Source organism: Oncorhynchus kisutch, linkage group LG4, assembly GCF_002021735.2.
Source record: "Oncorhynchus kisutch isolate 150728-3 linkage group LG4, Okis_V2, whole genome shotgun sequence".
NCBI lineage: Eukaryota > Metazoa > Chordata > Actinopteri > Salmoniformes > Salmonidae > Oncorhynchus > Oncorhynchus kisutch.
Genome location: NC_034177.2, coordinates 9,807,969 through 9,835,600, shown reverse-complemented (window position 1 = coordinate 9,835,600; position 27,632 = coordinate 9,807,969). Strand labels below are relative to the sequence as shown.

Below are 27,632 nucleotides of genomic sequence, written 5' to 3'. Positions count from 1 at the left end.
TGTATAAAAAACAATTTCTTTGCTAATTTTGACGGCGAGGAAATATAATACATTTTAAGTGCGGCCCTCCAGATCTCAGTGAAGACCGACTGTGGCCCTCCAGATCTCAGTGAAGACCGAATGTGGCCTTCCAGATCTCAGTGAAGACCGAATGTGGCCCTCCAGATCTCAGTGAAGACCGAATGTGGCTCTCCAGATCTCAGTGAAGACCAAATGTGGCTCTCCAGATCTCAGTGAAGACCGAATGTGGCTCTCCAGATCTCATTGAAGACCGAATGTGGCTCTCCAGATCTCAGTGAAGATTGAATGTGGCCCTCCAGATCTCAGTGAAGATTGAATGTGGCCAACGGAGCAATATGAGTTTGACACCCCTGTCCTAGATAGAGTAAAGGCTAATTAGCTGTGCGGCTGATGAGAAGGTGGCTGATGCAATATCTGTCTGCTGCTTCTCCCTGTGACTGGACTGCTTAATCATGTTACTTTGTGCTACTTTTTGTCATGTTGTGTTGTCATGGTGTTATCTCGTGTTGTGATGGTGTTGTGTTGTGTTGTCATGGTGTTGTGTCATGGTGTTGTGTTGTCATGGTGTTGTGATGGTGTGTGTTGTTTTCTTATTTTTCTTTGGTGGTGCCCTGCCGAGATTGAGTGTGAAATCTCAATGATTGCCACCCCCTTTTATTTAATTCACAGTGTTATTGCACTTGCATGGTATATATGATATGGATGCCGCCATCTTCGCTGTGAAAACAGAAGATACTGTATGTCCCCCCCCTATTCCTCTGCTGACCTCTCCATCTCTCAGCCAACCAGTCTGAACACCTCATGCATTCATTTAGCTAGCCAGGCACCTCTACTGAAAGATTTATCAGCATTGATCAAAGCCTCCTCTCTCAAGAGAACCAGACAAAATAACGTCTGACCTGAAAACTGCACTGACCAGTCAGCCAGCCAGAATGCATGCATACATTGATTATTCATTTAAGTTGTTTTGTGAGTGTAGCTTGGCTAATGCCTCAGACAATGTAGGTTAAACATTTTATCCAGAGGTAAAAAGCAGCAGGACACAATAAATGGTAAAAGAAGGTGGTTGGCTGCGGATGTGATGATGGTCACATGTTTTGACCGGTGTTCTGATACATTTTGTCTACTTCCTGTTTCCTACAGGAAATGGTCATCGGAGGGCTACAGTCGGACACCACCTACTCCATCACAGTAGCTGCGTACACCACGAAGGGAGATGGAGCACGCAGCAAACCCAAACTGGTGGTAACCAAAGGAGCAGGTCAGTCTTTCATTTTATTGTAGCTCATTACCATGCATTAGTACCGCATTATAATGCATTACAACTGCAGGCCTTAAGTGAATTGTTACCTTGCCTATATTGGAAAGAATTCTACCAATCCAATATTTATCGATGAAACGGTTGTGGGTTTATTAAAATTAAAATGATTAAAACTTCCCCTCCCGATCTCTTTTGAAAGACAGAAACCATCCTATTTCGATTGGACCTGTTTGTTGTTGTGTTGCCGCTGGAGAGGATGTTTGGAATTGGATAGGGCACTGAAGATAATCTATAAATGTTCAGCAAACTATCCACAGACGGAATGGCGGATAACAGGAAATAGTAGTAAACATAGTTTTTGGCAGATTTGGTTCTTCAAATCAAATCAAATGTATTTATATAGCGCTTCGTACATCAGCTGATATCTCAAAGTGCTGTACAGAAACCCAGCCTAAAACCCCAAACAGCATGCAATGCAGGTGTAGAAGCACAGTGGCTAGGAAAAACTCCCTAGAAAGGCCAAAACCTAGAAAGAAACCTAGAGAGGAACCAGGCTATGAGGGGTGGCCAGTCCTCTTCTGGCTGTGCCGGGTGGAGATTCTAACAGAACATGGCCAAGATGTTCAAATGTTCATAAATGACCAGCATGGTCAAATAATAATAATCACAGTAGTTGTCGAGAGTGCCACAAGTCAGCACCTCAGGAGTAAATGTCAGTTGGCTTTTCATAGCCGATCATGAAGAGTATCTCTACCACTCCTGCTGTCTCTAGAGAGTTGAAAACAGCAGTTCTGGGACAGGTAGCACGTCCGGTGAACAGGTCAGGGTTCCATAGCCGCATGTAGAACAGTTGAAACTGGAGCAGCAGCACGACCAGGTGGACTGGGGACAGCAAGGAGTCATCAGGCCAGGTAGTCCTGAGGCATGGTCCTAGGGCTCAGGTCCTCTGAGAGAAAGAGAGAATTAGAGAGAGCATACTTAAGTTCACACAGGACACCGGATAAGACAGGAGAAGTACTCCAGATATAATAAACTGACCCTAGCCCCCCGACACAAACTACTGCAGCATAAATACTGGAGGCTGAGACAGGAGGGGTCAGGAGACACTGTGGCCCCATCCGAAGACACCCCCGGACAGGGCCAAACAGGTTATTCCGTTGCCATCCAGGCCCGAGGCTCGTGGATTACTGCTTAGAGGCCTTATTCAGACATCAGACATGTTCTTTCTCTGTTTATAATGCTACATTCAGACTTCAGAGTCTCTCTTTCTTTCTCTCTTTATAATGCTACACTCAGACTTCAGAGTCTCTCTTTCTTTCTCTCTTTATAATGCTACACTCAGACTTCAGAGTCTCTCTTTCTTTCTCTCTTTATAATGCTACACTCAGACTTCAGAGTCTCTCTTTCTTTCTCTCTTTATAATGCTACACTCAGACTTCAGAGTCTCTCTTTCTTTCTCTCTTTATAATGCTACACTCAGACTTCAGAGTCTCTCTTTCTTTCTCTCTTTATAATGCTACACTCAGACTTCAGAGTCTCTCTTTCTTTCTCTCTTTATAATGCTACACTCAGACTTCAGAGTCTCTCTTTCTTTCTCTCTTTATAATGCTACACTCAGACTTCAGAGTCCCTCTTTCTCCCTCTTTTCCTCTCTCTTAAACACCAGTCTCCAAGCCAACGTTAACCAGGTCACTTGAGCCTCATAAGAATCCGAAAGCTTAGCTACCGTGAACACGGCCTATACCTGCAAGACTAGAGAGCCGTGAAAGCATTTTTGAGCAAATACGGGGCCTCCAGGGCTAAGATATGAAGCTCTTTTGTGAATGCATCCACGCTAGTCTGCTTCGGGGCCTTCAAACATCCAATAAAAAAACAACTAGAAAGCAGACTCACACACACACCTCTTTTGACAGGTCGTGATCTTGACAGGTGTGCCTGGTATCAGACAGTATGACGGGCGACAAAGGGCCCTGGTACTGTCACTTCTCTCCTCCCTCCCTTGTCGGCCTGCGCTGACTGATACGCCAGTCTCTCTCACACCATCCATCCCTCCCTTAAATCCAATCCCCCTTTCGCTTTTCATTACTGAAATGCGGAAAAGAGACCAAAATAAATAAATGAGCGTGAGGCAGACAAAAAAGGGACGAAGAGAAGCCTCAGCCCCTTCGGAGGTAAAAAGTACTTCCAACTCCCCTTTCATGTGACAGTGGAGCTACCAGATTCCAGTTCTGCCATGGGGCTCAGTCAAATCGTGGCCCAGACGGTTGCCATGGTTCTCCCAGGCCCATTTCAGGGAGACATTGTGCTTTCAGACAAGTTAAGCCCTTGCCTTGTGCTATTGATAAGGCAGAGGCACAGACGGGAAGGAGGGCCCTTTCGAGAGTTTACACACACACACACACACACACACACACACACACACACACACACACACACACACACACACACACACACACACACACACACAGAGACTGTTTTTTTTATCTTCCAGAAAGGCAACCAGACTCTTAAGACAGCAAAATAAAGAAATTCCAAGTTGTTGGAAGTATGGCTTTGTCAAACTCTTAAGTCTTTGTTCAATAGATAATGCCTCAACCTAAAACATTGTGAAAATCGAGGATAGAATAATTTCATCAAACTCAAAGTGCAGCCAGCTACTTTTGCTGTAGGTGTTGGAGTCTAGGTTTGACGCAGTCTTCAGTCTTCGTGCATTATTTAGCTTCCATTGTGTTTCAATGTGTTCCTTTTTTACTAAGTAATAACAGTTTGTTTCCTAGAACTTGGTGTTGTGTGACTTCGCCGTGCATATTCAAATAGCTTTCAGGGCTCTTAAATATTGAAGAACCTTCATGGCCGAACGTGAGGTTAATTACTTTGAAAGAAAGGACCAGATATTCACATCCAATTGGTTTGAAATTAATGGTGAAGTGTGATATGTGATTGATAAAATAAATAAAAAAGCAAGCTCTTACCTACAACCGATTTAAGAATATTCCAATCCTAACTATTAAGAACAACTATCTATTCCTAACACTGACATTAAGACTGTAATCCATACTACACTGTCAACCATACAGAAGGACAGTCCATTAACTCCATTAACATTCCAAGGCCACCAAGGTCCACTTCCCCTCCCGCTCTAATAGTCAGAAATGTTCATAGTCCTCGTCCCTCGGTCTTTCCCCCTCCTCCTTTGCATCTTCCCACCCCTTCCCCATTCTGCCTGGGAGGTATAGAGAAGCCGAGAATAATCTGGGAATACCCCGGAATACTCTGGGAAGAAACCGTCTGGACACCACTAGCCTCCACAGACCCCCTGGCTGTCTCTTCTCCTGTTTGGTTACGTAGCGCTGGTGGCTGGCGGGGCCAATAAGCTTGTAGCATATTTATGACTTTCCTTCTACTGTCCTGATTTCTTCAGTTTTTTTATAAGATATAGAAATAGTCCTTAAAATAGGTGTTAAGTTAAAGCTGGTATCCTTAATGGTGAAAATACCACGTCCGCTTGGGATATTACGACAACAAAGGTTACACACAATGAACCCTGTTTTTTTTTCCTCTGACACGATGGCACCCATTGGATTACGAAAGACCTTTGCTGTCAAAATAGCTGTGCATCTCTCAGCGTGGCCGAGGCGATTATTCATCACCACAGCTAAATTAGGTATATGTGGGGAGGCATTTTCAATTATGTTTGCCCTCTTCCGCTGGTCCGCTCATGCCCCCTTTTCCACCGATATCAATTGCGTGCGAAAATGCAGCCAAGCATTTATGGAGTGCCTTAGACAACGCCTCGCAGGCCAGTACAGTAGAGTGAGGTGGACCCACGACCCCTGATATATCTTCCTGGAAATTGTAACCGCAGGTTAATGGCTTACATGGTTGAATCTATTTAAAAAATAATAAAATCTTGTTTGGCTCACAGACACACTATTATAGAAACTCGTACATCAGTGGAGGCTGGTGGTAGTAGCTATACGAGTACGGGCTCATTGTAATGACTGGAATGGCATTAATGAAAAGGTATCAAACACATGGGAACCACATTATTCCATTCCAGTCAAAAAAAAAGGTTACCTTTATTTTACTAGGCAAGTCAGTTAAGAACAAAATAAGAACAAATTCTTATTTTCAATGATGTCCTAGGAACAGTGGGTTAACTGCCTTGTTCAGGGGCAACCTTGCAACCTTTCGGTTACTAGCCCAACACTTTAACCACTAGGCTACCCTGCTGTCCCAATGAGCCTGTCCTCCTATAGCTCATCCCAAACCAGCCTCCACTGACGTACATTATTACTTGTCTAGAGGGAGAGAGAGAGAGAGAGAACAGCGACCGTTAAAGCTGGTCCTGATGGGAAATGTGCCTCCAGCTCCACTGGGAGTGATTGAGAGAGGCTGAGTGGATAGGAATGGAGTGACAGAGGGAGGAGGGGAGGAGGAAAGAGGGAGACAATCAAGGTGTCCACAATCCCCCACTCCTCCCTCGCTGTCCCCTCTTTGCGGCAGAAGGCTCCCGGTTCTCTGTCACCTTCCACACGGGGAACTGTCATTATCACATCCTCCCTCCTCCTCTTCCTCTCTCCATCCTCCAGTCTTCCCTTAGCACCAATCAGCTTGGTCAATTAACCCCACCGGCCCTTACCTCTCCATTAACAGTGGCCCTGGCCTATCATGTAAACACACACCTCAGTGCTATTATCTCTGATGTCCTCATTGGGGCTTTCTAAGCAGTAGATGTGAGAGGAGGGAGAGTCAAGTTTAAACAAGACAGGCTAGTTGCGGGGCTGAGCTATAGTTTGTTAGCGGGGAGTAATGAACTCATTCATCTCACTGCTGTTTGGAGGCTGCTATTCCATTACTGCTCCAACTAATTAACCCCTGCCCACAACAGGCCTATTCAAAAGAGAAATAAAGAATAAGAGTGGAGGAACAAGAGGGTACAAAGGGGAAGGGGTATAACGGGGAGAGGGGTAGTGGAGTAGTAAGGTAGTGGAGTAGTAGGGTAGTGGAGTAGTAGGGTAGTGGAGTAGTAGGTTAGTGGAGTAGTAGGTTAGTGGAGTAGTGTAGTAGTGGAGTAGTAGGGTAGTGGAGTAGTATAGTAGTGTAGTAGTGGAGTGGTAGTGGAGTAGTATAGTAGTAGGAGGGTGGAGTAGTATAGTAGTGTAGTATTATAGTAGTGGAGTAGTGTGGTAGTGGAGTAGTATAGTAGTAGGGTAGTGGAGGAGGATAGTAGTGGAGTGGTGGTGTAGTATAGTAGTGTGGTAGTGGATGAGTATAGTAGTGGAGTAGCAGGGTAGTATAGTAGTCGGGTAGTAGGGTAGTGGAGTTGTAGGGTAGTGTGGAATTATAGTAGTGGAGTAGTTTAGTAGTGGGGAAGTGGAGCAGTATAGTAGCAGGGCAGTGTGGAGTAGTGAGTAGTGTAGTAGTATAGTAGTGGAGTAGTGTGGTAGTGGAGTAGTATAGTAGTAGGGTAGTGGAGGAGGATAGTAGTGGAGTAGTGTGGTAGTATAGTAGTGTGGTAGTGGATGAGTATAGTAGTGGAGTAGTGGGGTAGTATAGTAGTGGGGTAGTGGATGAGTATAGTAGTGGAGTAGCAGGGCAGTATAGTCGTGGGGTAGTAGGGCAGTGGTGTAGTATAGTAGTGGGGTAGTGGATGAGTATAGTAGTGGAGTAGCAGGGTAGTATAGTAGTGGGGTAGTGGATGAGTATAGTAGTGGAGTAGCAGGGTAGTATAGTAGTGAGGTAGTGGATGAGTATAGTAGTGGAGTGGCAGGGTAGTATAGTGGTGGGGTAGTATAGTAGTGGGGTAGTGGGTGAGTATAGTAGTGGAGTAGCAGGGTAGTATAGTAGTCGGGTAGTAGGGTAGTGGAGTTGTATAGTAGTAGGGTAGTGGGGAATTACAGTAGTGGAGTAGTTTAGTAGTGTGGTAGTGGAGTAGTATAGTAGTAGGGTAGTGGAGGAGGATAGTAGTGGAGTAGTGGGGTAGTATAGTAGTGGGGTAGTGGATGAGTATAGTAGTGGAATAGTGGGGTAGTATAGTAGTGGGGTAGTGGATGAGTATAGTAGTGGAGTAGCAGGGTAGTATAGTAGTGGGGTAGTAGGGCAGTGGAGTAGTATAGTAGTGGGGTAGTGGATGAGTATAGTAGTGGAGTAGCAGGGTAGTATATTAGTGGGGTAGTGGATTAGTATAGTAGTGGAATAGCAGGGTAGTATAGTAGTGGGGTAGTATAGTAGTGGGGTAGTGGATGAGTATAGTAGTGGAGTAGCAGGGTGGTATAGTAGCGGGGTAGTGGATGAGTATAGTAGTGGAGTAGCAGGGTAGTATAGTAGTGGGGTAGTATAGTAGTGGGGTAGTGGATGAGTATAGTAGTGGAATAGCTGGGTAGTATAGTAGTGGGGTAGTATAGTAGTGGGGTAGTGGATGAGTATAGTAGTGGAGTAGCAGGGTGGTATAGTAGTGGGGTAGTGGATGAGTATAGTAGTGGAGTAGCAGGGTAGTATAGTAGTGGGGTAGTATACTAGTGGGGTAGTGGATGAGTTTTGTAGTGGAGTAGCAGGGTAGTATAGTAGTGGGGTAGTAGGGTAGTGGAGTTGTATAGTAGTAGGGCAGTGGAAAATTATAGTAGTATAGTAGCAGGGCAGTGGAGTCGTATAGTTGTATAGTTGTGGAATAGTATAGTAGTGGGGTAGTGGATGAGTATAGTAGTGGAGTAGCAGGGTAGTATAGTAGTGGGGTAGTGGATGAGTATAGTAGTGGAGTAGTGGGGTAGTATAGTAGTGGGGTAGTGGATGAGTATAGTAGTGGAGTAGCAGGGTAGTATAGTAGCAGGGTAGTGGATGAGTATAGTAGTGGGGTAGTGGGGTAGTATAGTAGTGTGGTAGTGAATGAGTATAGTAGTGGAGTAGTGGGGTAGTATAGTAGTGGGGTAGTGTATGAGTATAGTAGTGGAGTAGCAGGGTAGTATAGTAGTGGGGTAGTATAGTAGTGGGGTAGTGTATGAGTATAGTAGTGGAGTAGTGGAGTAGTATAGTAGTGGGGTAGTGGATGAGTATAGTAGTGGAGTAGCAGGGTAGTATAGTAGTGGGGTAGTAGGGTAGTGGAGTTGTATAGTAGTAGGGCAGTGGAAAATTATAGTAGTATAGTAGCGGGGCAGTGGAGTTGTATAGTTGTGGAATAGTATAGTAGTGGAGTAGTATAGTAGAGGGGTAGTATAGTAGAAGGGTAGTGGAGTAGTGGGGTAGTATAGTAGAGGGGTAGTGGATTATTTTTGTAGTGGAGTAGGATACTAGTGGGGTAGGTTAGTAGTGGAGGAATGGAGTAGTATAGTAGTGGGGTAGTGGATGAGGGGAATAGTATAGTAGTGGAGTCATATAGTAGTATATCAGTGGAGTATTATAGTAGTGGATTAGTGGGGTAGTGTTGTAGTGGGTCAGTATAGTAGTGGGGCAGTGTATTATTGTGGTAGTATATTATACTAGTGTAATAGTATTGTAGTAAAGTAGTATTGTAGTGGAATATTATACTAGTGGAGTGGTATAGTGGTGGAGTAATGGATTAGTAGATTAGTATAGTAGTGGGGTAGTATAGTAATAGATTGGTATGATCGTGTGGTATTATATGTAGTGTATTACTGGGATCGTATAGTTGTTTAGTAGTGGAGTAGTATAGTAGTGGGGTAGTGGAGTGGTGGGGTAGTGGATTAGTAGGGTTGTATAGTAGTGGAGTAGTGGAGTAGTGGCTTATTGGATTAGTATTTTTGTGGATTAGTGGGCAGTATATTAATGAGGTAGTGGAGTAGTATAGTAGATGTAGTGGAGTATTGGAGTAGTATAGTGGTGGAGTAGTAAGTTAGTGGAGTATAATGTGTTTAGAGTATTGGTGTAGTGAGCTAGTATAATGAGGGATTAGTGAGTTAGTATAGTCGTGGAGTAATGCTGTAGTATAGTGATGTAGTTGTATAGTAGTATAGTGGTGGTCTAGTGGAGTAATGGAATAGTATAGCAGTGTAGTGGTGGAGTAGTATAATAGTGGAATAGTGAGGTAGTATAATGGTGGAGTAGTGGGGTATTGGAGTAGTATAGGAGTGGAGTGGTATAGTAGTGAGATAGTATAGTAGTGTATTGTTGTAATAGTGGTGTTGTTTAGTAGTGGGGTAGATGTGTGCTACGAAGTGTCTAAGCATGTCTGTACTAGAGTACACACACTCACTGCGGTGTTACTGACACTGTAGTGTTGCTCACTACTCAGTCAATGCTGAAATGAATTGAATATCAATTCATCAATAGGAGAAATAGGTCATTATGTTTCTTGACAGGACCTTTGAACCTGGAATTGAATTATCTGAATTGACTTGAGTCAAAATAAAAAGACAGAAATATATAGTAGGTCTGCTTGTCCAACATTATGCCGTTGAAAGTGTAACCCAGTCACTGAAAATATTGGTTTTAGTAGTCTGTTTATACTGACTCTGTCGATGCCTAACCTTTCGCCCAGGTCTGTTAAAAACAAATGTTCACCCCAGTAAAAGGCTCTCTATAGTGAAGAAAATATTTTTTTTACGATACAAAACATACGCATACAAGCAGCCTTCATATTCTGCACAATGGCAAAGGGAGAGAGCACTGTACATTTCCAGCACAGTCTATTATTACTTATTGACATAGCTAGATGTACAAACCACAAACCGTACTCTCTCTTCAAAAACACATCTTGTTTAACCTTTTAGAGAAAAATATAGATGAATAAAAGTTTTGTTTGTTTGCCTTCTCCACAGTGCCTGGGCCACCCTCTCTGTCGGTGGCTCAGGATTCAGAGACGTCGGCCGTGGTGTGCTGGGATGCACCCGATGTTATGATCCCTGGCATGGGGCTGCAGGGTTACCGGCTTCAGTTTGGCCGCAAAGACGTGTCCCCCCTGGCTAGTCTGGAGTTCACCCCCCAGGAGAGGCAGTACACGGTGGCTAGTGTCCACCGCGGTGCCACCTACCTCTTCAAAGTCCAGGCCAAGAGTCGGGGGGGCTTCGGTGAGGAGGCGACAGCCGAACTGCAGGTGCCCGAACACACACCCCAGGGGTACCCCCAAATCAGAGAAACCTCCAACGTGACCTGCTGCTCGGTGGAATTGTCATGGTTGCCCCCGGTGCTGGCAGAGCGCAACGGGGACATCACAGAGTACACGCTAGCATACCAGGAGACGGGCTTGGGGGGCGCGCCCCGGGAACTCAGCCTGCCCGCAAGCCAGTCCACCTACGTGCTCAACAGCCTCAAACCCAACTCGGCGTACGATGTGAAAATACGCGCACACACGAGAGTAGGTCCAGGGCCCTACAGCCCGCCGATCCAGTATCGGACAGTGGCGTTTGAGACAGGTAGGGCTTGCCTGTTTCTCTCCCGACCCGGGGGGAAAATAAAACAAAAATAACAACAAGCGACAACACAAAAATGAAAACAACTCCCCCCTCCAATCACCTTCACTTCTTCTCCACGACAAAAATCCTAGAACCTAAAAATGTTTGCGGGGAACACTCACTTCACTAACCCAAAGGTAAAACCAGTCAGTAAGTTACAGTCAGTCAGTTTGAAAAGGGGAGGAGCTGCTGCGTTCAAGGTAAGTGCAAGTCGGTCAGACAGCTTGTCAGACTCCTCGCTGCCCTTTGCAGCCAGGCACACTCACACAGCTAATGCAACCTGACACTCACACACCCCCTAGTTTGCACAACAACAAAAAAGAAGCAGGACCTCTGTGTTTAAGTCACTCAAAGACTTTGTTTTTAGTCCATTTAGGTTAGCAAGAGCAAGATTTTGGTTCTTTATTTTCTTTGTTTTTCAGTTTGTGAGTCCCTCCCCCACTCTGTTCCCTCCCCTTGTCACATTATGGGATGGGCGTGCAGCATGGCGTCCCCCTGATGCACTGCTAATGACTGTGGGCATGCTGTGTTTGGGTTTGTCTTTGTGCCCGCTGGGCAGCATGTCGTGGGCAGTGCCAACCCAGGCTCAGAGCGCCAAAGAACCGGTTTCTGCCACAACCACGAGGGTCAACGACTCCTGGTTTTCACTGGGATGGGGTATTGTCTTGTAGAAAGATGTGGTGTGCAGAGATGGGTTGGCACTGCCCTGGTGGCCAGCCAGCGGGCATGTCCGTGCCCCATGGGTCCGTATGTGCGCCATGGGTCTCCGGTGCTATGTGTCTAACCAATAGAGTTGCCCCCTTCACAGCCTATCACAGCACGGCTCACGGCCCGCTCAATACTCCAATCCAGAGGAAGGAAAACAACAAAAACAACCTACTCTTTTATTTCTAATCTCTCTCTCCCTTCTCACCTCCCCAGCTCTCCAAACTAAACACATCCTCTCTGTTTTTGTCGTGTTCCTGTTTCTTCTTCTTTCTGTTCTCTCTCACAACAGATGTACCAAAGAACTTCACGGTGAAGTGGGTAACCAAGACGACGGTGTTGCTAACATGGAAGTTTGTTGAGAGGCGGTTCCCATTTCGGTGCACGGTAAGAGACAGACAGACACAGACAGACAGACAGACAGACAGACACTCAGACAGACACTCAGACAGACATTTAGAAATTCAGACTGACAGACATTCAGACAGACAGACAGACAGACAGACAGACAGACAGACAGACAGACAGACAGACAGACAGACAGACAGACAGACAGACAGACAGACAGACAGACAGACAGACAGACAGACAGACAGACAGACACTCAGACACTCAGACACTCAGACACTCAGACAGACAGACAGACAGACAGACAGACAGACAGACAGACACTCAGACACACGTAGAGGGTTCCTGCTCTATGAATACATTTTTGAATAATTATGCTACTGACTGCAATTGTGATTTAATTAAAAGTTCAAAAGATGCAGTCTCGCAGAGTCCAAAAACATGCAAGCGTACGCACAGCAGTGTTCTACAATATTGGACCGTTGGCTTTTATACTTTTCAAATTCTCAGTGCGGCTCAAGCAAGTTCTCCAACCGTCACCCCATTCAAATACAAGACGTGAATGCGAAGCCGCTGCTTTTGGGGAATTTTGGGCTGTGCGCCCCCCACAGATGGTGATCTCTGAGCCGTGTAGGTAGCTATGTCACAATGGGGTGCCGGACTATCGCGTCTCTGCGTCTGTGGACTCAGAACTATACTTTGCAGAGAAAAGTCTACAGAAACACAGACATACATGCCATATTTGAACACACTATTTCCCAAAGAATATCTCCTACAGACTCATTTACATTTTACATGCATTAAGCCAGCGGTTCTACCCGGCGCTGAGACAGACTAGTATACTACTCCACTACTATAGAGACAGATAGACACCTACTATACTACTCCACTACTATAGAGACAGATAGAGACCTACTATACTACTCCACTACTATAGAGACAGATATAGACTACTATACTACTCCACTACTATAGAGACAGATATAGACTACTATACTACTCCACTACTATAGAGACAGATAGACACCTACTATACTACTCCACTACTATAGAGACAGATAGAGACCTACTATACTACTCCACTACTATAGAGACAGATATAGACTACTATACTACTCCACTACTATAGAGACAGATATAGACTACTATACTACTCCACTACTATAGAGACAGATAGAGACTACTATACTACTCCACTACTATAGAGACAGATAGAGACTACTATACTACTTCACTACTATAGAGACAGATATAGACTACTATACTACTCCACTACTATAGAGACAGATATAGACTACTATACTACTCCACTACTATAGAGACAGATAGAGACTACTATACTACTCCACTACTATAGAGACAGATATAGACTACTATACTACTCCACTACTATAGAGACAGATATAGACTACTATACTACTCCACTACTATAGAGACAGATATAGACTACTATACTACTCCACTAATATAGAGACAGATATAGACTACTATACTACTCCACTACTATAGAGACAGATAGAGACTACTATAGTACTCCACTACTATACAGACAGAGACTACTATACTACTCCACTACTATAGAGACAGATATAGACTACTATACTACTCCACTACTATAGAGACAGACAGAGACCTACTATACTACTCCACTACTATAGAGACAGATATAGACTACTATACTACTCCACTACTATAGAGACAGATAGAGACCCACTATACTACTCCACTACTATAGAGACAGATAGAGACTACTATACTACTTCACTACTATAGAGACAGACAGAGACCTACTATACTACTACACTACTATAGAGACAGATAGAGACCTACTATACTACTCCACTACTATAGAGACAGATATAGACTACTATACTACTCCACTACTATAGAGACAGACAGAGACTACTATACTACTCCACTACTATAGAGACAGATATAGACTACTATACTACTCCACTACTATAGAGACAGATAGAGACCTACTATACTACTCCACTACTATAGAGACAGATATAGACTACTATACTACTCCACTACTATAGAGACAGATAGAGACCTACTATACTACTCCACTACTATAGAGACAGATAGAGACTACTATACTACTTCACTACTATAGAGACAGACAGAGACCTACTATACTACTCCACTACTATAGAGACAGATATAGACTACTATACTACTCCACTACTATAGAGACAGATATAGACTACTATACTACTCCACTACTATAGAGACAGATAGAGACTACTATACTACTCCACTACTATAGAGACAGATAGAGACCTACTATACTACCCCCACTACTATAGAGACAGATATAGACTACTATACTACTCCACTACTATAGAGACAGATAGAGACCTACTATACTACTCCACTACTATAGAGACAGATAGAGACTACTATACTACTTCACTACTATAGAGACAGACAGAGACCTACTATACTACTCCACTACTATAGAGACAGATATAGACTACTATACTACTCCACTACTATAGGGACAGCTAGATACTACTATACTACTTCATTACTATAGAGACAGACAGATACCTACTATACTACTCCACTACTATAGAGACAGATAGAGACCTACTATACTACTCCACTACTATAGAGACAGATATAGACTACAATACTACTCCACTACTATAGAGACAGACAGAGACTACTATACTACTCCACTACTATAGAGACAGATAGAGACCTACTATACTACTCCACTACTATAGAGACAGATATAGACTACTATACTACTCCACTACTATAGAGACAGATATAGACTACTATACTACTCCACTACTATAGAGACAGATAGAGACCTACTATACTACTCCACTACTATAGAGACAGATATAGACTACTATACTACTCCACTACTATAGAGACAGCTAGATACTACTATACTACTTCACTACTATAGAGACAGACAGAGACCTACTATACTACTCCACTACTATAGAGACAGATAGAGACCTACTATACTACTCCACTACTATAGAGACAGATATAGACTACTATACTACTCCACTACTATAGAGACAGACAGAGACTACTATACTACTCCACTACTATAGAGACAGATATAGACTACTATACTACTCCACTACTATAGAGACAGATATAGACTACTATACTAATCCACTACTATAGAGACAGATATAGACTACTATACTACTCCACTACTATAGAGACAGATATAGACTACTATACTACTCCACTACTATAGAGACAGATAGAGACTACTATACTACTCCACTACTATAGAGACAGATATAGACTACTATACTACTCCACTACTATAGAGACAGATATAGACTACTATACTACTCCACTACTATAGAGACAGATATAGACTACTATACTACTCCACTACTATAGAGACAGATAGAGACTACTATAGTACTCCACTACTATAGAGACAGACAGAGACTACTATACTACTCCACTACTATAGAGACAGACAGAGACTACTATACTACTCCACTACTATAGAGAGAGACAGAGACTACTATACTACTCCACTACTATAGAGACAGATAGAGACCTACTATACTACTCCACTACTACAGAGACAGATATAGACCTACTATACTACTCCACTACTATAGAGACAGATAGAGACCTACTATACTACTCCACTACTACAGAGACAGATAGAGACCTACTATACTACTCCACTACTATAGAGACAGATATAGACCTACTATACTACTCCACTACTATAGAGACAGACATAGACTACTATACTACTCCACTACTATAGAGACAGACATAGACTACTATTACTTCTCCACTACTATAGAAACATATAGAGACCTACTATACTACTCCACTACTATAGAGACATATAGAGACCTACTATACTAATCCACTACTATAGAGACCTACTATACCACTCCACTACTATAGAGACAGATGGAGACCTACTATACTACTCCACTACTATAGAGACAGACAGAGACCTACTATACTACTCCACTACTATAGAGACATATAGAGACCTACTATACTAATCCACTACTATAGAGACCTACTATACCACTCCACTACTATAGAGACAGATAGAGACCTACTATACTACTCCACTACTATAGAGACAGACAGAGACCTACTATACTACTCCACTACTATAGAGACAGACAGAGACTACTATACTACTCCACTACTATAGAGACAGATATAGACTACTATACTACTCCACTACTATAGAGACAGATAGAGACCTACTATACTACTCCACTACTATAGAGACAGATATAGACTACTATACTACTCCACTACTAAAGAGACAGACAGAGACTAATATACTACTCCACTACTATAGAGACAGATAGAGACTACTATACTACTCCACTACTATAGATAGACAGATAACTTTCCTATTTTTGTCTTTTTTGTGTGTCTCCATTTGTTTGTCAATCTTTCCATCCATCCCCCGGTCCAGATCGAATACAACCGTCAGAAGATGGACGTGGATGCCCGGCTGACCAAGGCGCTGGTCACCAGCCTGCGGCCCAACACCACCTATGAGTTCCGGGTCACGTGTCAGGAGAACACAGAGGGTGGCCCTCGCCACCGTGTGGTCGCTCGGACCACACCGCCCATCCTGGTCAAGAAGCCCAAGCTGGACCTCTACTCGGAGCCAGACAACATTCTGACCATGGGTTTCGCCCCGGTAGAGACCAAGGACATCAAGTGAGACAAATGGAAACATGGGTTTTTGCCAGTTTATCTAAAGTGTATTTCCTTCTGTCTCTCTCTCTCTCTTACTGTAGCTGTCTCTCTCTCTCTCTCTCTCTCTCTCTCTCTCTCTCTCTCTCTTACTGTAGCTGTCTCTCTCTCTCTCTTCTCTCTCTTACTGTAGCTGTCTCTCTCTCTTACTGTAGCTGTCTCTCTCTCTTACTGTAGCTGTCTCTCTCTCTTACTGTAGCTGTCTCTCTCTCTCTCTCTCTCTTACTGTAGCTGTCTCTCTCTCTCTCTGTCTTACTGTAGCTGTCTCTCTCTCTTACTGTAGCTGTCTCTCTCTCTCTCTCTCTTACTGTTGCTGTCTCTCTCTCTCTCTTACTGTAGCTGTCTCTCTCTCTTACTGTAGCTGTCTCTCTCTCTCTCTCTTACTGTAGCTGTCTCTCTCTCTCTCTCTTACTGTAGCTGTCTCTCTCTCTCTCTCTTGCTGTAGCTGTCTCTCTCTCTCTTACTGTAGCTGTCTCTCTCTCTCTCTCTTACTGTAGCTGTCTCTCTCTCTCTCTCTCTCTCTAGCTTCTCTCTCTCTTACTGTAGCTGTCCTCTCTCTCTCTTACTGTAGCTGTCTCTCTCTCTCTCTTACTGTAGCTGTCTCTCTCTCTCTCTTACTGTAGCTGTCTCTCTCTCTCTCTCTTACTGTAGCTGTCTCTCTCTCTCTTACTGTAGCTGTCTCTCTCTCTCTCTTACTGTAGCTGTCTCTCTCCTCTCTCTTACTGTAGCTGTCTCTCTCTCTCTCTCTTACTGTAGCTGTCTCTCTCTCTCTTGCTCTCTCTCTTACTGTAGCTGTCTCTCTCTCTCTCTCTTACTGTAGCTGTCTCTCTCTCTCTCTCTCTTACTGTAGCTGTCTCTCTCTCTCTCTCTCTTACTGTAGCTGTCTCTCTCTCTCTCTCTTACTGTAGCTGTCTCTCTCTCTCTCTCTTACTGTAGCTGTCTCTCTCTCTCTCTCTCTCTCTTACTGTAGCTGTCTCTCTCTCTCTCTCTCTCTCTTACTGTAGCTGTCTCTCTCTCTCTCTTACTGTAGCTGTCTCTCTCTCTCTATCTCTCTCTTACTATAGCTGTCTCTCTCTCTCTCTCTCTCTCTTACTATAGCTGTCTCTCTCTCTCTCTCTTACTGTAGCTGTCTCTCTCTCTCTCTCTCTCTCTTACTATAGCTGTCTCTCTCTCTCTCTTACTGTAGCTATCCTCTCTCTCTCTCTTACTGTAGCTGTCTCTCTCTCTCTCTCTTACTGTAGCTGTCTCTCTCTCTCTTACTGTAGCTGTCTCTCTCTCTCTCTTACTGTAGGTGTCTCTCTCTCTTACTGTAGCTGTCCTCTCTCTCTCTCTTACTGTAGCTGTCTCTCTCTCTCTCTTACTGTAGCTGTCTCTCTCTCTTACTGTAGCTGTCTCTCTCTCTTACTGTAAGCTGTCTCTCTCTCTCTCTTACTGTAGCTGTCTCTCTCTAACTGTAGCTGTCTCTCTCTCTCTCTCTCTCTCTTACTGTAGCTGTCTCTCTCTCTCTTACTGTAGCTGTCTCTCTCTCTCTCTTACTGTAGCTGTCTCTCTCTCTTACTGTAGCTGTCTCTCTCTCTCTCTCTTACTGTAGCTGTCTCTCTCTCTCTTACTGTAGCTGTCTCTCTCTCTTACTGTAGCTGTCTCTCTCTAGCTGTCTCTCTCTCTCTCTCTCTCTCTCTCACTGTAGCTGTCTCTCTCTCTCTTACTGTAGCTGTCTCTCTCTCTTACTGTAGCTGTCTCTCTCTCCTTACTTTAGCTCTCTCTCTCTCTCTCTCTCTCTTACTGTAGCTGTCTCTCTCTTCTTACTGTAGCTATCTCTCTCTCTTACTGTAGCTGTCTCTCTCTCTCTTACTGTAGCTGTCTCTCTCTCTTACTGTAGCTGTCTCTCTCTCTCTCTCTCTCTCTTACTGTAGCTGTCTCTCTCTCTCTCTCTCTTACTGTAGCTGTCTCTCTCTCTTACTGTAGCTGTCTCTCTCTCTTACTGTAGCTGTCTCTCTCTCTCTCTCTCTCTTACTATAGCTGTCTCTCTCTCTCTCTTACTGTAGCTGTCCTCTCTCTCTCTTACTGTAGCTGTCTCTCTCTTACTGTAGCTCTCTCTCTCTCTCTCTCTCTTACTGTAGCTGTCTCTCTCTCTCTCTCTTACTGTAGCTGTCTCTCTCTCTCTCTTGCTGTAGCTGTCTCTCTCTCTCTTACTGTAGCTGTCTCTCTCTCTCTCTCTTACTGTAGCTGTCTCTCTCTCTCTCTCTCTCTCTCTCTCTTACTGTAGCTGTCCTCTCTCTCTCTCTTACTGTAGCTGTCTCTCTCTCTCTCTTACTGTAGCTGTCTCTCTCTCTCTCTTACTGTAGCTGTCTCTCTCTCTCTCTTACTGTAGCTGTCTCTCTCTCTCTCTCACTGTAGCTGTCTCTCTCTCTCTCTTACTGTAGCTGTCTCTCTCTCTCTTACTGTAGCTGTCTCTCTCTCTCTCTTACTGTAGCTGTCTCTCTCTCTCTCTTACTGTAGCTGTCTCTCTCTCTCTCTTACTGTAGCTGTCTCTCTCTCTCTCTCTCTCTCTTACTGTAGCTGTCTCTCTCTCTCTCTTACTGTAGCTGTCCTCTCTCTCTCTCCTCTCTCTTACTGTAGCTGTCTCTCTCTCTCTCATACTGTAGCCGTCTCTCTCTCTCCGTCTCTCTTACTGTAGCTGTCTCTCTCTCTTACTGTAGCTGTCTCTCTCTCTCTTACTGTAGCCGCCTCTCTCTCTCCGTCTCTCTTACTATAGCTGTCTCTCTCTCTCTCTCATACTGTAGCCGTCTCTCTCTCTCCGTCTCTCTTACTGTAGCTGTCTCTCTCTCTCTTACTGTAGCTGTCTCTACTGTAGCTCTCTCTCCGTCTCTCTTACTGTAGCTGTCTCTCTCTCTTACTGTAGCTGTCCTCTCTCTCTCTCTTACTGTAGCTGTCCTCTCTCTCTCTCTTACTGTAGCTGTCTCTCTCTCTCTCTCTCTCTCTCTCTCTTACTGTAGCTGTCTCTCTCTCTCTCTTACTGTAGCTGTCTCTCTCTCTTACTTTAGCTGTCTCTCTCTCTCTCTCTCTTACTGTAGCTGTCTCTCTCTCTTACTGTAGCTGTCTCTCTCTCTCTCTTACTGTAGCCGTCTCTCTCTCTCAGTCTCTCTTACTGTAGCTGTCTCTCTCTCTCTTACTGTAGCTCTCTCTCTCTCTTTCACTGTAGCTCTCTCTCTCTCTCTCTCTCTCTCTCATATATATATTCATATATATATATTTATATATATATATTCATATATATATATATATATATATCTACTGTAGCTGTCTCTCTCTCTCTCTCTTACTGTAGCTGTCTCTCTCTCTTACTGTAGCTGTCTCTCTCTCTTACTGTAGCTGTCTCTCTCTCTCTCTCTTACTATAGCTGTCTCTCTCTCTCTCTCTTACTGTAGCTGTCTCTCTCTCTCTCTCTCTTACTGTAGCTGTCTCTCTCTCTCTCTTACTGTAGCTGTCTCTCTCTCTCTCTTACTGTAGCAGTCTCTCTCTCTTACTGTAGCTGTCATCTCTCTCTCTTACTGTAGCAGTCTCTCTCTCTTACTGTAGCTGTCCTCTCTCTCTCTCTTACTGTAGCTGTCTCTCTCTCTCTCTCTCTCTCTTACTGTAGCTGTCTCTCTCTCTCTCTCATACTGTAGCCGTCTCTCTCTCTCCGTCTCTCTTACTGTAGCTGTCTCTCTCTCTTACTGTAGCTGTCTCTCTCTCTCTCTCTTACTGTAGCCGTCTCTCTCTCTTACTGTAGCCGTCTCTCTCTCTTACTGTAGCTGTCTCTCTCTCTTACTGTAGCTGTCTCTCTCTCTCTCTCTTACTGTAGCCGTCTCTCTCTCTCCGTCTCTCTTACTGTAGCTGTCTCTCTCTCTCTTACTGTAGCTGTCTCTACTGTAGCTCTCTCTCCGTCTCTCTTACTGTAGCTGTCTCTCTCTCTCTTACTGTAGCTGTCCTCTCTCTCTCTCTTACTGTAGCTGTCCTCTCTCTCTCTCTTACTGTAGCTGTCTCTCTCTCTCTCTCTCTTACTGTAGCTGTCTCTCTCTCTCTCTTACTGTAGCTGTCTCTCTCTCTCTTACTGTAGCTGTCTCTCTCTCTTACTTTAGCTGTCTCTCTCTCTCTCTCTCTCTCTCTTACTGTAGCTGTCTCTCTCTCTTACTGTAGCTGTCTCTCTCTCTCTCTTACTGTAGCCGTCTCTCTCTCTCCGTCTCTCTTACTGTAGCTGTCTCTCTCTCTCTTACTGTAGCTCTCTCTCTCTCTTTCACTGTAGCTCTCTCTCTCTCTCTCTCTCATATATATATATTCATATATATATATTTATATATATATATTCATATATATATATATATATATATATCTTACTGTAGCTGTCTCTCTCTCTCTCTCTCACTGTTGCTGTCTCTCTCTCTCTCTTACTGTAGCTGTCTCTCTCTCTTACTGTAGCTGTCTCTCTCTCTCTCTTACTGTAGCTGTCTTTCTCTCTCTCTCTCTCTCTCTTACTCTAGCTGTCTCTCTCTCACTGTTGCTGTCTCTCTCTCTCTCTTACTGTAGCTGTCTCTCTCTCTTACTGTAGCTGTCTCTCTCTCTTACTGTAGCTGTCTCTCTCTCTCTTACTGTAGCTGTCTCTCTCTCTCTCTCTTACTCTAGCTCTCTCTCTCTCTCTCTTACTCTAGCCCTCTCTCTCTCTCTCTTACTTATGGGAAGGTTATATGTGACTGACTAAGCAATCTTGGTGTCAGCTATATAAACATTGTGCATCATCTGTAAAGGCTAGATTCTCAGCCAAACAGTCAGTCAAGACTGTTGGGCTGACGGTTTCATTATTGCAATAATTAATCAATATTAAATAAAGATGATAGTTTGAAGAAATTACCAAGTCTCCCTCAGTACTGAATTTCCACAACTATCTCTCTTATCTCTCTGTAGTTGTCTCTCTGTCTCTCTCTTAAACTCCCACATTCTTCCACATTACGCCTTACTTTCTTGACCTCTCTCTTGCCAACCTTCTGTCCTTCTCTCTATTTTCTGCTCACACTCTGATGTTTCATTATTCATACGTTCTCTCTCACATTCTTTTTACTGTCACTTACCATCTCTCTCTCACACAGACACACACACACACACACACACACACACACACACACACACACACACACACACACACACACACACACACACACACACACACACACATACACACCTACGCACACACACACACACGCACACACACATACACGCACACACACATACACACCTACGCACACACACACACACACGCACACACACATACACACCTACACACACACACACACTTTCAGGCTAAACCCAAGCTAGCCCATTAGTCCCTGTACTGTAAGTTAATGTTATGGTTCTCTGAGGATGTTGATGGTAGTGATGTCTGTGTGTGTTGCAGGGACTTCTATGTGGTGGCGGTACCACTAAAGAAGGGTTTGGGGACTGCACGACATCTCAAGAACCCAGACGAAATGGACTTGGAAGAGGTAAGAACCAACTCCCATTTAAATGTGGCCCGCGATAGATTATAATCCCGTGCAGGAGCTGTACTTGTACATTAAGCTGCCTCGTGCTACAATGCATCTGAACACAAAGTTATTAGCATTAAGTGAATTGTTAGCTACAGATACCAAAGACCGCAAAACAACACATTGCTCGCCCACATGCATGTCTGTCCAAGTGTTCCTCATCCCACGGAGATGTTCATAGCAACGTCAGAGGGGGTCCCGTAGTTTTCCTCAAGCGTGTTCCCTCTTTTCTTCCATCCCTCCAAAATGACATGCATGCTCCCACCCTTCCTTCCTGCCTTGGTTGCTAAGTGTGACCTTGAGCTGTGATCACAGGCGAGCTATTACATTTGGAATTACCCACATTCCACCTCTTCAGAAAAGTTATTCATATTCTGTTGTAAATGAATGGAGAAACCTGGTGCCAACAAGCAGCCTATTGACGGAGTGTATGGAGGGAATCGACCTGCGAAACCCCATCGGGGAAGTTTTCAGCTGACATGTAGATTTTTACACAAACTATCTCCATAGATTCGTTGGGTGGTTGAACGTTCTTCGTCTTCCCACACTGACTGATCAGATTGGAATGATAAATTGATGGATATGGACAGACAAGCGGACGGGCAGACGAATGTAGATACTGTTGATGGATACAGTGGGTCCACCATCTCTTCCCATTTTCAACATTGTTAAAGAACATGCGTTAAGATTCTCTGTCAACTTGGTGAAAAAGAGATGAACATAAATCTAGAGAGATGGATAGACAGACACTCAGACAGACACTCAGACGGATAGACAGACACTCAGACAGATAGACAGACTCTGACGGATAGATAGACTCTCAGACGGATAGACAGACAGACATTCAGACAGACATACAGACATTCAGACACTCAGACAGACACACTCAGACTGACAGACAGACATTCAGACAGACAGACACTCAGACAGACAGACATTTAAACATTCAGACAGACATTCAGACGGAAAGACACTCAGACTGACAGACACTCAGACAGACATTTAGACATTCAGACAGACATTCAGACAGACAGACACTCAGACAGACAGACATTTAGACACTCAGACATTTAGAAATTCAGACTGACAGACAGACAGGCAGACACTCAGACAGACAGACACTCAGACAGACAAATATTTAGACATTCAGACAGGCAGACATTTAGACATTCATACTGAAAGAAATTCAGACAAACAGACACTCAGACAGACATTCAGATGGACAGACATTTAGAAATTCACACAGAGAGACAGACACTCAGACAGACAGACATTCAGACAGACACTCAGACAGACAGACATTTAGACAGACAGACATTCAGACAGACAGATATTTAGAAATTCAGACACTCAGACGGACAGACATTTAGACATTCAGACAGACACTCAGACAGACAGACACTCAGACAGACAGACACTCAGACAGACAGACAGAGAGACAGACAGACAGACAGACAGACAGACAGACAGACAGACAGACAGACAGACAGACAGACAGACAGACAGACAGACAGACAGACAGGCAGACAGACAGACAGACAGACAGACAGACACTCAGACATTTAGAAATTCAGACAGACACTCAGACAGACAGACACTCAGACAGACAGACACTCAGACAGACAGACAGAGAGACAGACAGACAGACAGACAGACAGACAGGCAGACAGACAGACAGGCAGACAGACAGACAGGCAGACAGACAGACAGACAGACAGACAGACAGACACTCAGACAGACAGACATTTAGACAGACAGACATTCAGACAGACAGATATTTAGAAATTCAGACACTCAGACGGACAGACATTTAGACATTCAGACACTCAGACAGACTGACACTCAGACATTTAGAAATTCAGACAGACACTCAGACAGACAGACACTCAGACAGACAGACAGACACTCAGACAGACACACAGAGAGACAGACAGACAGACAGACAGACAGACAGACAGACAGACAGACAGACAGACACTCAGACAGACAGACACTCAGACAGACAGACATTTAGACAGACAGACATTCAGACAGACAGATATTTAGAAATTCAGACACTCAGACGGACAGACATTTAGACATTCAGACACTCAGACAGACTGACACTCAGACATTTAGAAATTCAGACAGACATTCAGACAGACAGACATTCAGACAGACAGACACTCAGACAGACACTCAGACAGACAGACACTCAGACAGACACACAGAGAGACAGACAGACAGACAGACAGACAGACAGACAGACAGACAGACAGACAGACAGACAGACAGACAGACAGACAGACACTCAGACAGACAGACATTTAGAAATTCAGACAGACATTCAGACAGACAGACACTCAGACAGACACTCAGACAGACAGACATTTAGAAATTCAGACAGACATTCAGACAGACAGACACTCAGACAGACACTCAGACAGACAGACACTCAGACAGACACACAGAGAGACAGACAGACATTTAGGCATTCAGACTGACAGAAAGACATTTAGACAGACATACATTCAGACAGTCAGACCAACAAACCAAGATAAAGCTACGCTAAGAACTCAGATCCTCTCGCACCTCCTCACCCCTCTCTCTCCAGCCCTCCTTCATCACACCCCTCTATCTCCATTCCTCCTTCACCTCACCCTCTCTCTCCATCTCTCCTTCACCTCACACTCTCTCTCTCTCCATTCCTCCTTCACCTCACCCCTCTCTCTCGACGTCCCTCCTTCACTTCACCCCTCTCTCTCCATCCCTCCTTCACCTCACCCCCCCTCTCTCTCCTTCCCTCCTTCACCTCACACCCCTCTCTCTCCTTCCCTCCTTCACCTCACCCCCCTCTCTCTCTCTACATCCCTCCTTCACCTCACCCCCCCCTCTCTCTCTCTACATCCCTCCTTCACCTCACCCCTCTCTCCCTGTCTCCTTCAGCTGCTGAGGGACATCACCCCGAAGCGTCGCACCAGGCGTCAGCTGAGCCAGGCGGACGGCAAGAAGCCCTACATCACAGCCTGCTTCAAGCAGCTCCCCACCTCGTTCACCCTGGGCACAGAGCACCGCCACAGCAGCTGTGAGAGTAAACCTCTGGAGCCCGGGCAGGAATACGTCTTCTTCCTACTGGCTGAGCTCAACACCACCGCCGTGGTGAGTACCGGTGACGAGAGGCGCACGCATGTGTGTGTGTACTCATACACATGCACATTCAGACACACCCTGACCACATTCAGACACACACTGAGCACATTCAGACACACCCTGAGCACATTGACTCACCCTGACCACATTCAGACACACCCTGAGCACATTCAGACACACCCTGAGCACATTCAGACACACACTGAGCACATTCAGACACACCCTGAGCACATTGACTCACCCTGACCACATTCAGACACACCCTGAGCACATTCAGACACACCCTGAGCACATTCAGACACACCCTGAGCCCTGAGCACATTCAGACGATCGGTAAGCTGCCCTGATAGCTGACGCTTAAAGTTAGTGAGGGAGATATAAGTCTCCGACTTCAGTGATTTTTGCAATCCGTTCCAGTCTTTGGCAACAGAGAAATGGAAGGAAAGGCGGCCAAAGGGGGTGTTGGCTTTGGGGATGATCAATGAGATATACAGTTGTGGCCAAAAGTTTTGAGAATGACACAAATACTAATTTTCACAACGTTTGCTGCTTCAGTGTCTTTAGATATTTTTGTCAGATGTTACTATGGAATACTGAAGTATAATTACAAGCATTTCATAAGTGTCAAAGGCTTTTATTGACAATTACATGAAGTTGATGCAAAGAGTCAATATTTGCAGTGTTGCCATTCTTTTTCAAGACCTCTGCAATCTGCCCTGGCATGCTGTCAATTAACTTCTGGGCCCATTCTTGCATAATCAATGCTTGGAGTTTGTCAGAATTTGTGGGGTTTTGTTTGTCCACCCGCCTCTTGAGGATTGACCACAAGTTCTCAATGGGAAGGTATGGGGAGTTTTCTGGCCATGGACCCAAAATATTGATGTTTTGTTCCCCGAGCCACTTAGTTATCACTTTTGTCTTATGGCAAGGTGCTCCATCATGCTTTTTTCCAAACAATCAGAAAGGGGATTCATCTGAGCAAATGACTTTACCCCAGTCCTCAGCAGTCCAAAGCAATGATGACGGCACTTGTTTCCTTGTAGGTAACCATGGTTGACAGGAACCACCCTCCTTTTGAAGCTTAGAGTCTGTTATTCGAACTCAATCAGCATGACAGAGTGATCTCTAGCCTTGTCCTCATCAACACTCACACCGGTGTTAACGAGAGAATCACTGACATGATGTCAGCTGGTCCTTTTGTGGCAAGGCTGAAATGCAGTGGAAATGTTTTTGGGGGATTCAGTTCATTTGCATTGCAAAGAGGGACTTTGCAATTAATTGCAATTCATCTGATCACTTTTCATAACATTCTGGAGTATATGCAATTTTCCATCATACAAACTGAGGCAGCAGACTTTGTGAAAATTAATATTTGTGTCACGACTGTACATGCTGGAGTGTGTGCTACGGGTCGGTGTAGCTATGGTGACCAGTGAGCTGAGATAAGGCGGAGCTTTACATAGCAAAGACTTATAGATGACCTGGAGCCAGTGGGTTTGGCAACGAATATGTAGCGAGGACCAGCCAACGAGAGCATTCAGTTCGCAGTGGTGGGTAGTATATGGGGCTTTGGTGACAAAACAGATGGCACTGTGATAGACTGCAACCAATTTGCTGAGTAGAGTGTTGGAGGATATTTTGTAAATGACATCGCCGGAGTCAAGGATCTGTAGGATAGTCAGTTTTACGAGGGTATGTTTGACAGCATGAAGGATGAAGGAGTGAAGGATGCTTTGTTGCGAAATAGGAATTCTAGATTTAATTTTGGATTGGAGATGTTTAATATGGGTCTGGAAGGAGAGTTTACAGTCTAGCCAGACACCTAGGTATTTATAGTTGTCCACATATTCTAAGTCAGAGCTGTCCGGAGTAGTGATGCTAGTCGGGCGGGCAGGTGCGGGCAGCGATCGGTTGAAGAGCATGCATTTAGTTTTACTAGCATTTATTTAGGGATCGGCATCCCGTCAACGGGACAGTTGTAAATCATGCAGCGCATTGTGTCACCATTGCAGATTTTAGAGAAACAACAAATGTCGGTACATATAAGTGTCTTATATCGGCTGAAAGCTTAAATTCTTGTTAATATAACTACACTGTCCAATTTACAGTAGCTTTTACTGCGGAAAATGCCATGCTATTGTTTGAGGAGAGCTCCTAACAACAAAACACTTTTTTCACTGCGATAGGTTTGATAAATTCACCTCTGAAGGTGAAATGTGTACTTATATTCTGAAATCTTGCTCTGATTTATCATCCAAAGTGACCCAGAGATAACATGAAGTGTCGTTTTGTTGGATAAAATCCTTTTTCATATCCCTCAAAGGTCCATATAGCATGCACGATCGATTTTGTATTTCCACTCGTTCAAATATGCAAAGAAAGGAATCTGTGAAAATCTAACCCTAAACGTTGTTTCAACCAGTCAAATCACGTTGGTATGTATTCCTCAGAGATCCTAGAATGTAA

General features: G+C 44.3%; 1 protein-coding gene across 1 annotated transcript in view; it reads left to right on the top strand.

The window, feature by feature from the left end:
- LOC109881252 (receptor-type tyrosine-protein phosphatase S) overlaps positions 1-27,632 on the top strand; it is a 418,713-nt gene that overhangs the window by 307,776 nt on the left and 83,305 nt on the right. Inside the window, exons 13-16 of the mRNA XM_031822228.1 lie at positions 11,687-11,781; positions 16,193-16,443; positions 21,908-21,995; positions 24,963-25,175. Coding sequence (XP_031678088.1) covers positions 11,687-11,781; positions 16,193-16,443; positions 21,908-21,995; positions 24,963-25,175 — 647 coding nt within the window. The remainder of the gene's footprint in view (positions 1-11,686; positions 11,782-16,192; positions 16,444-21,907; positions 21,996-24,962; positions 25,176-27,632) is intronic.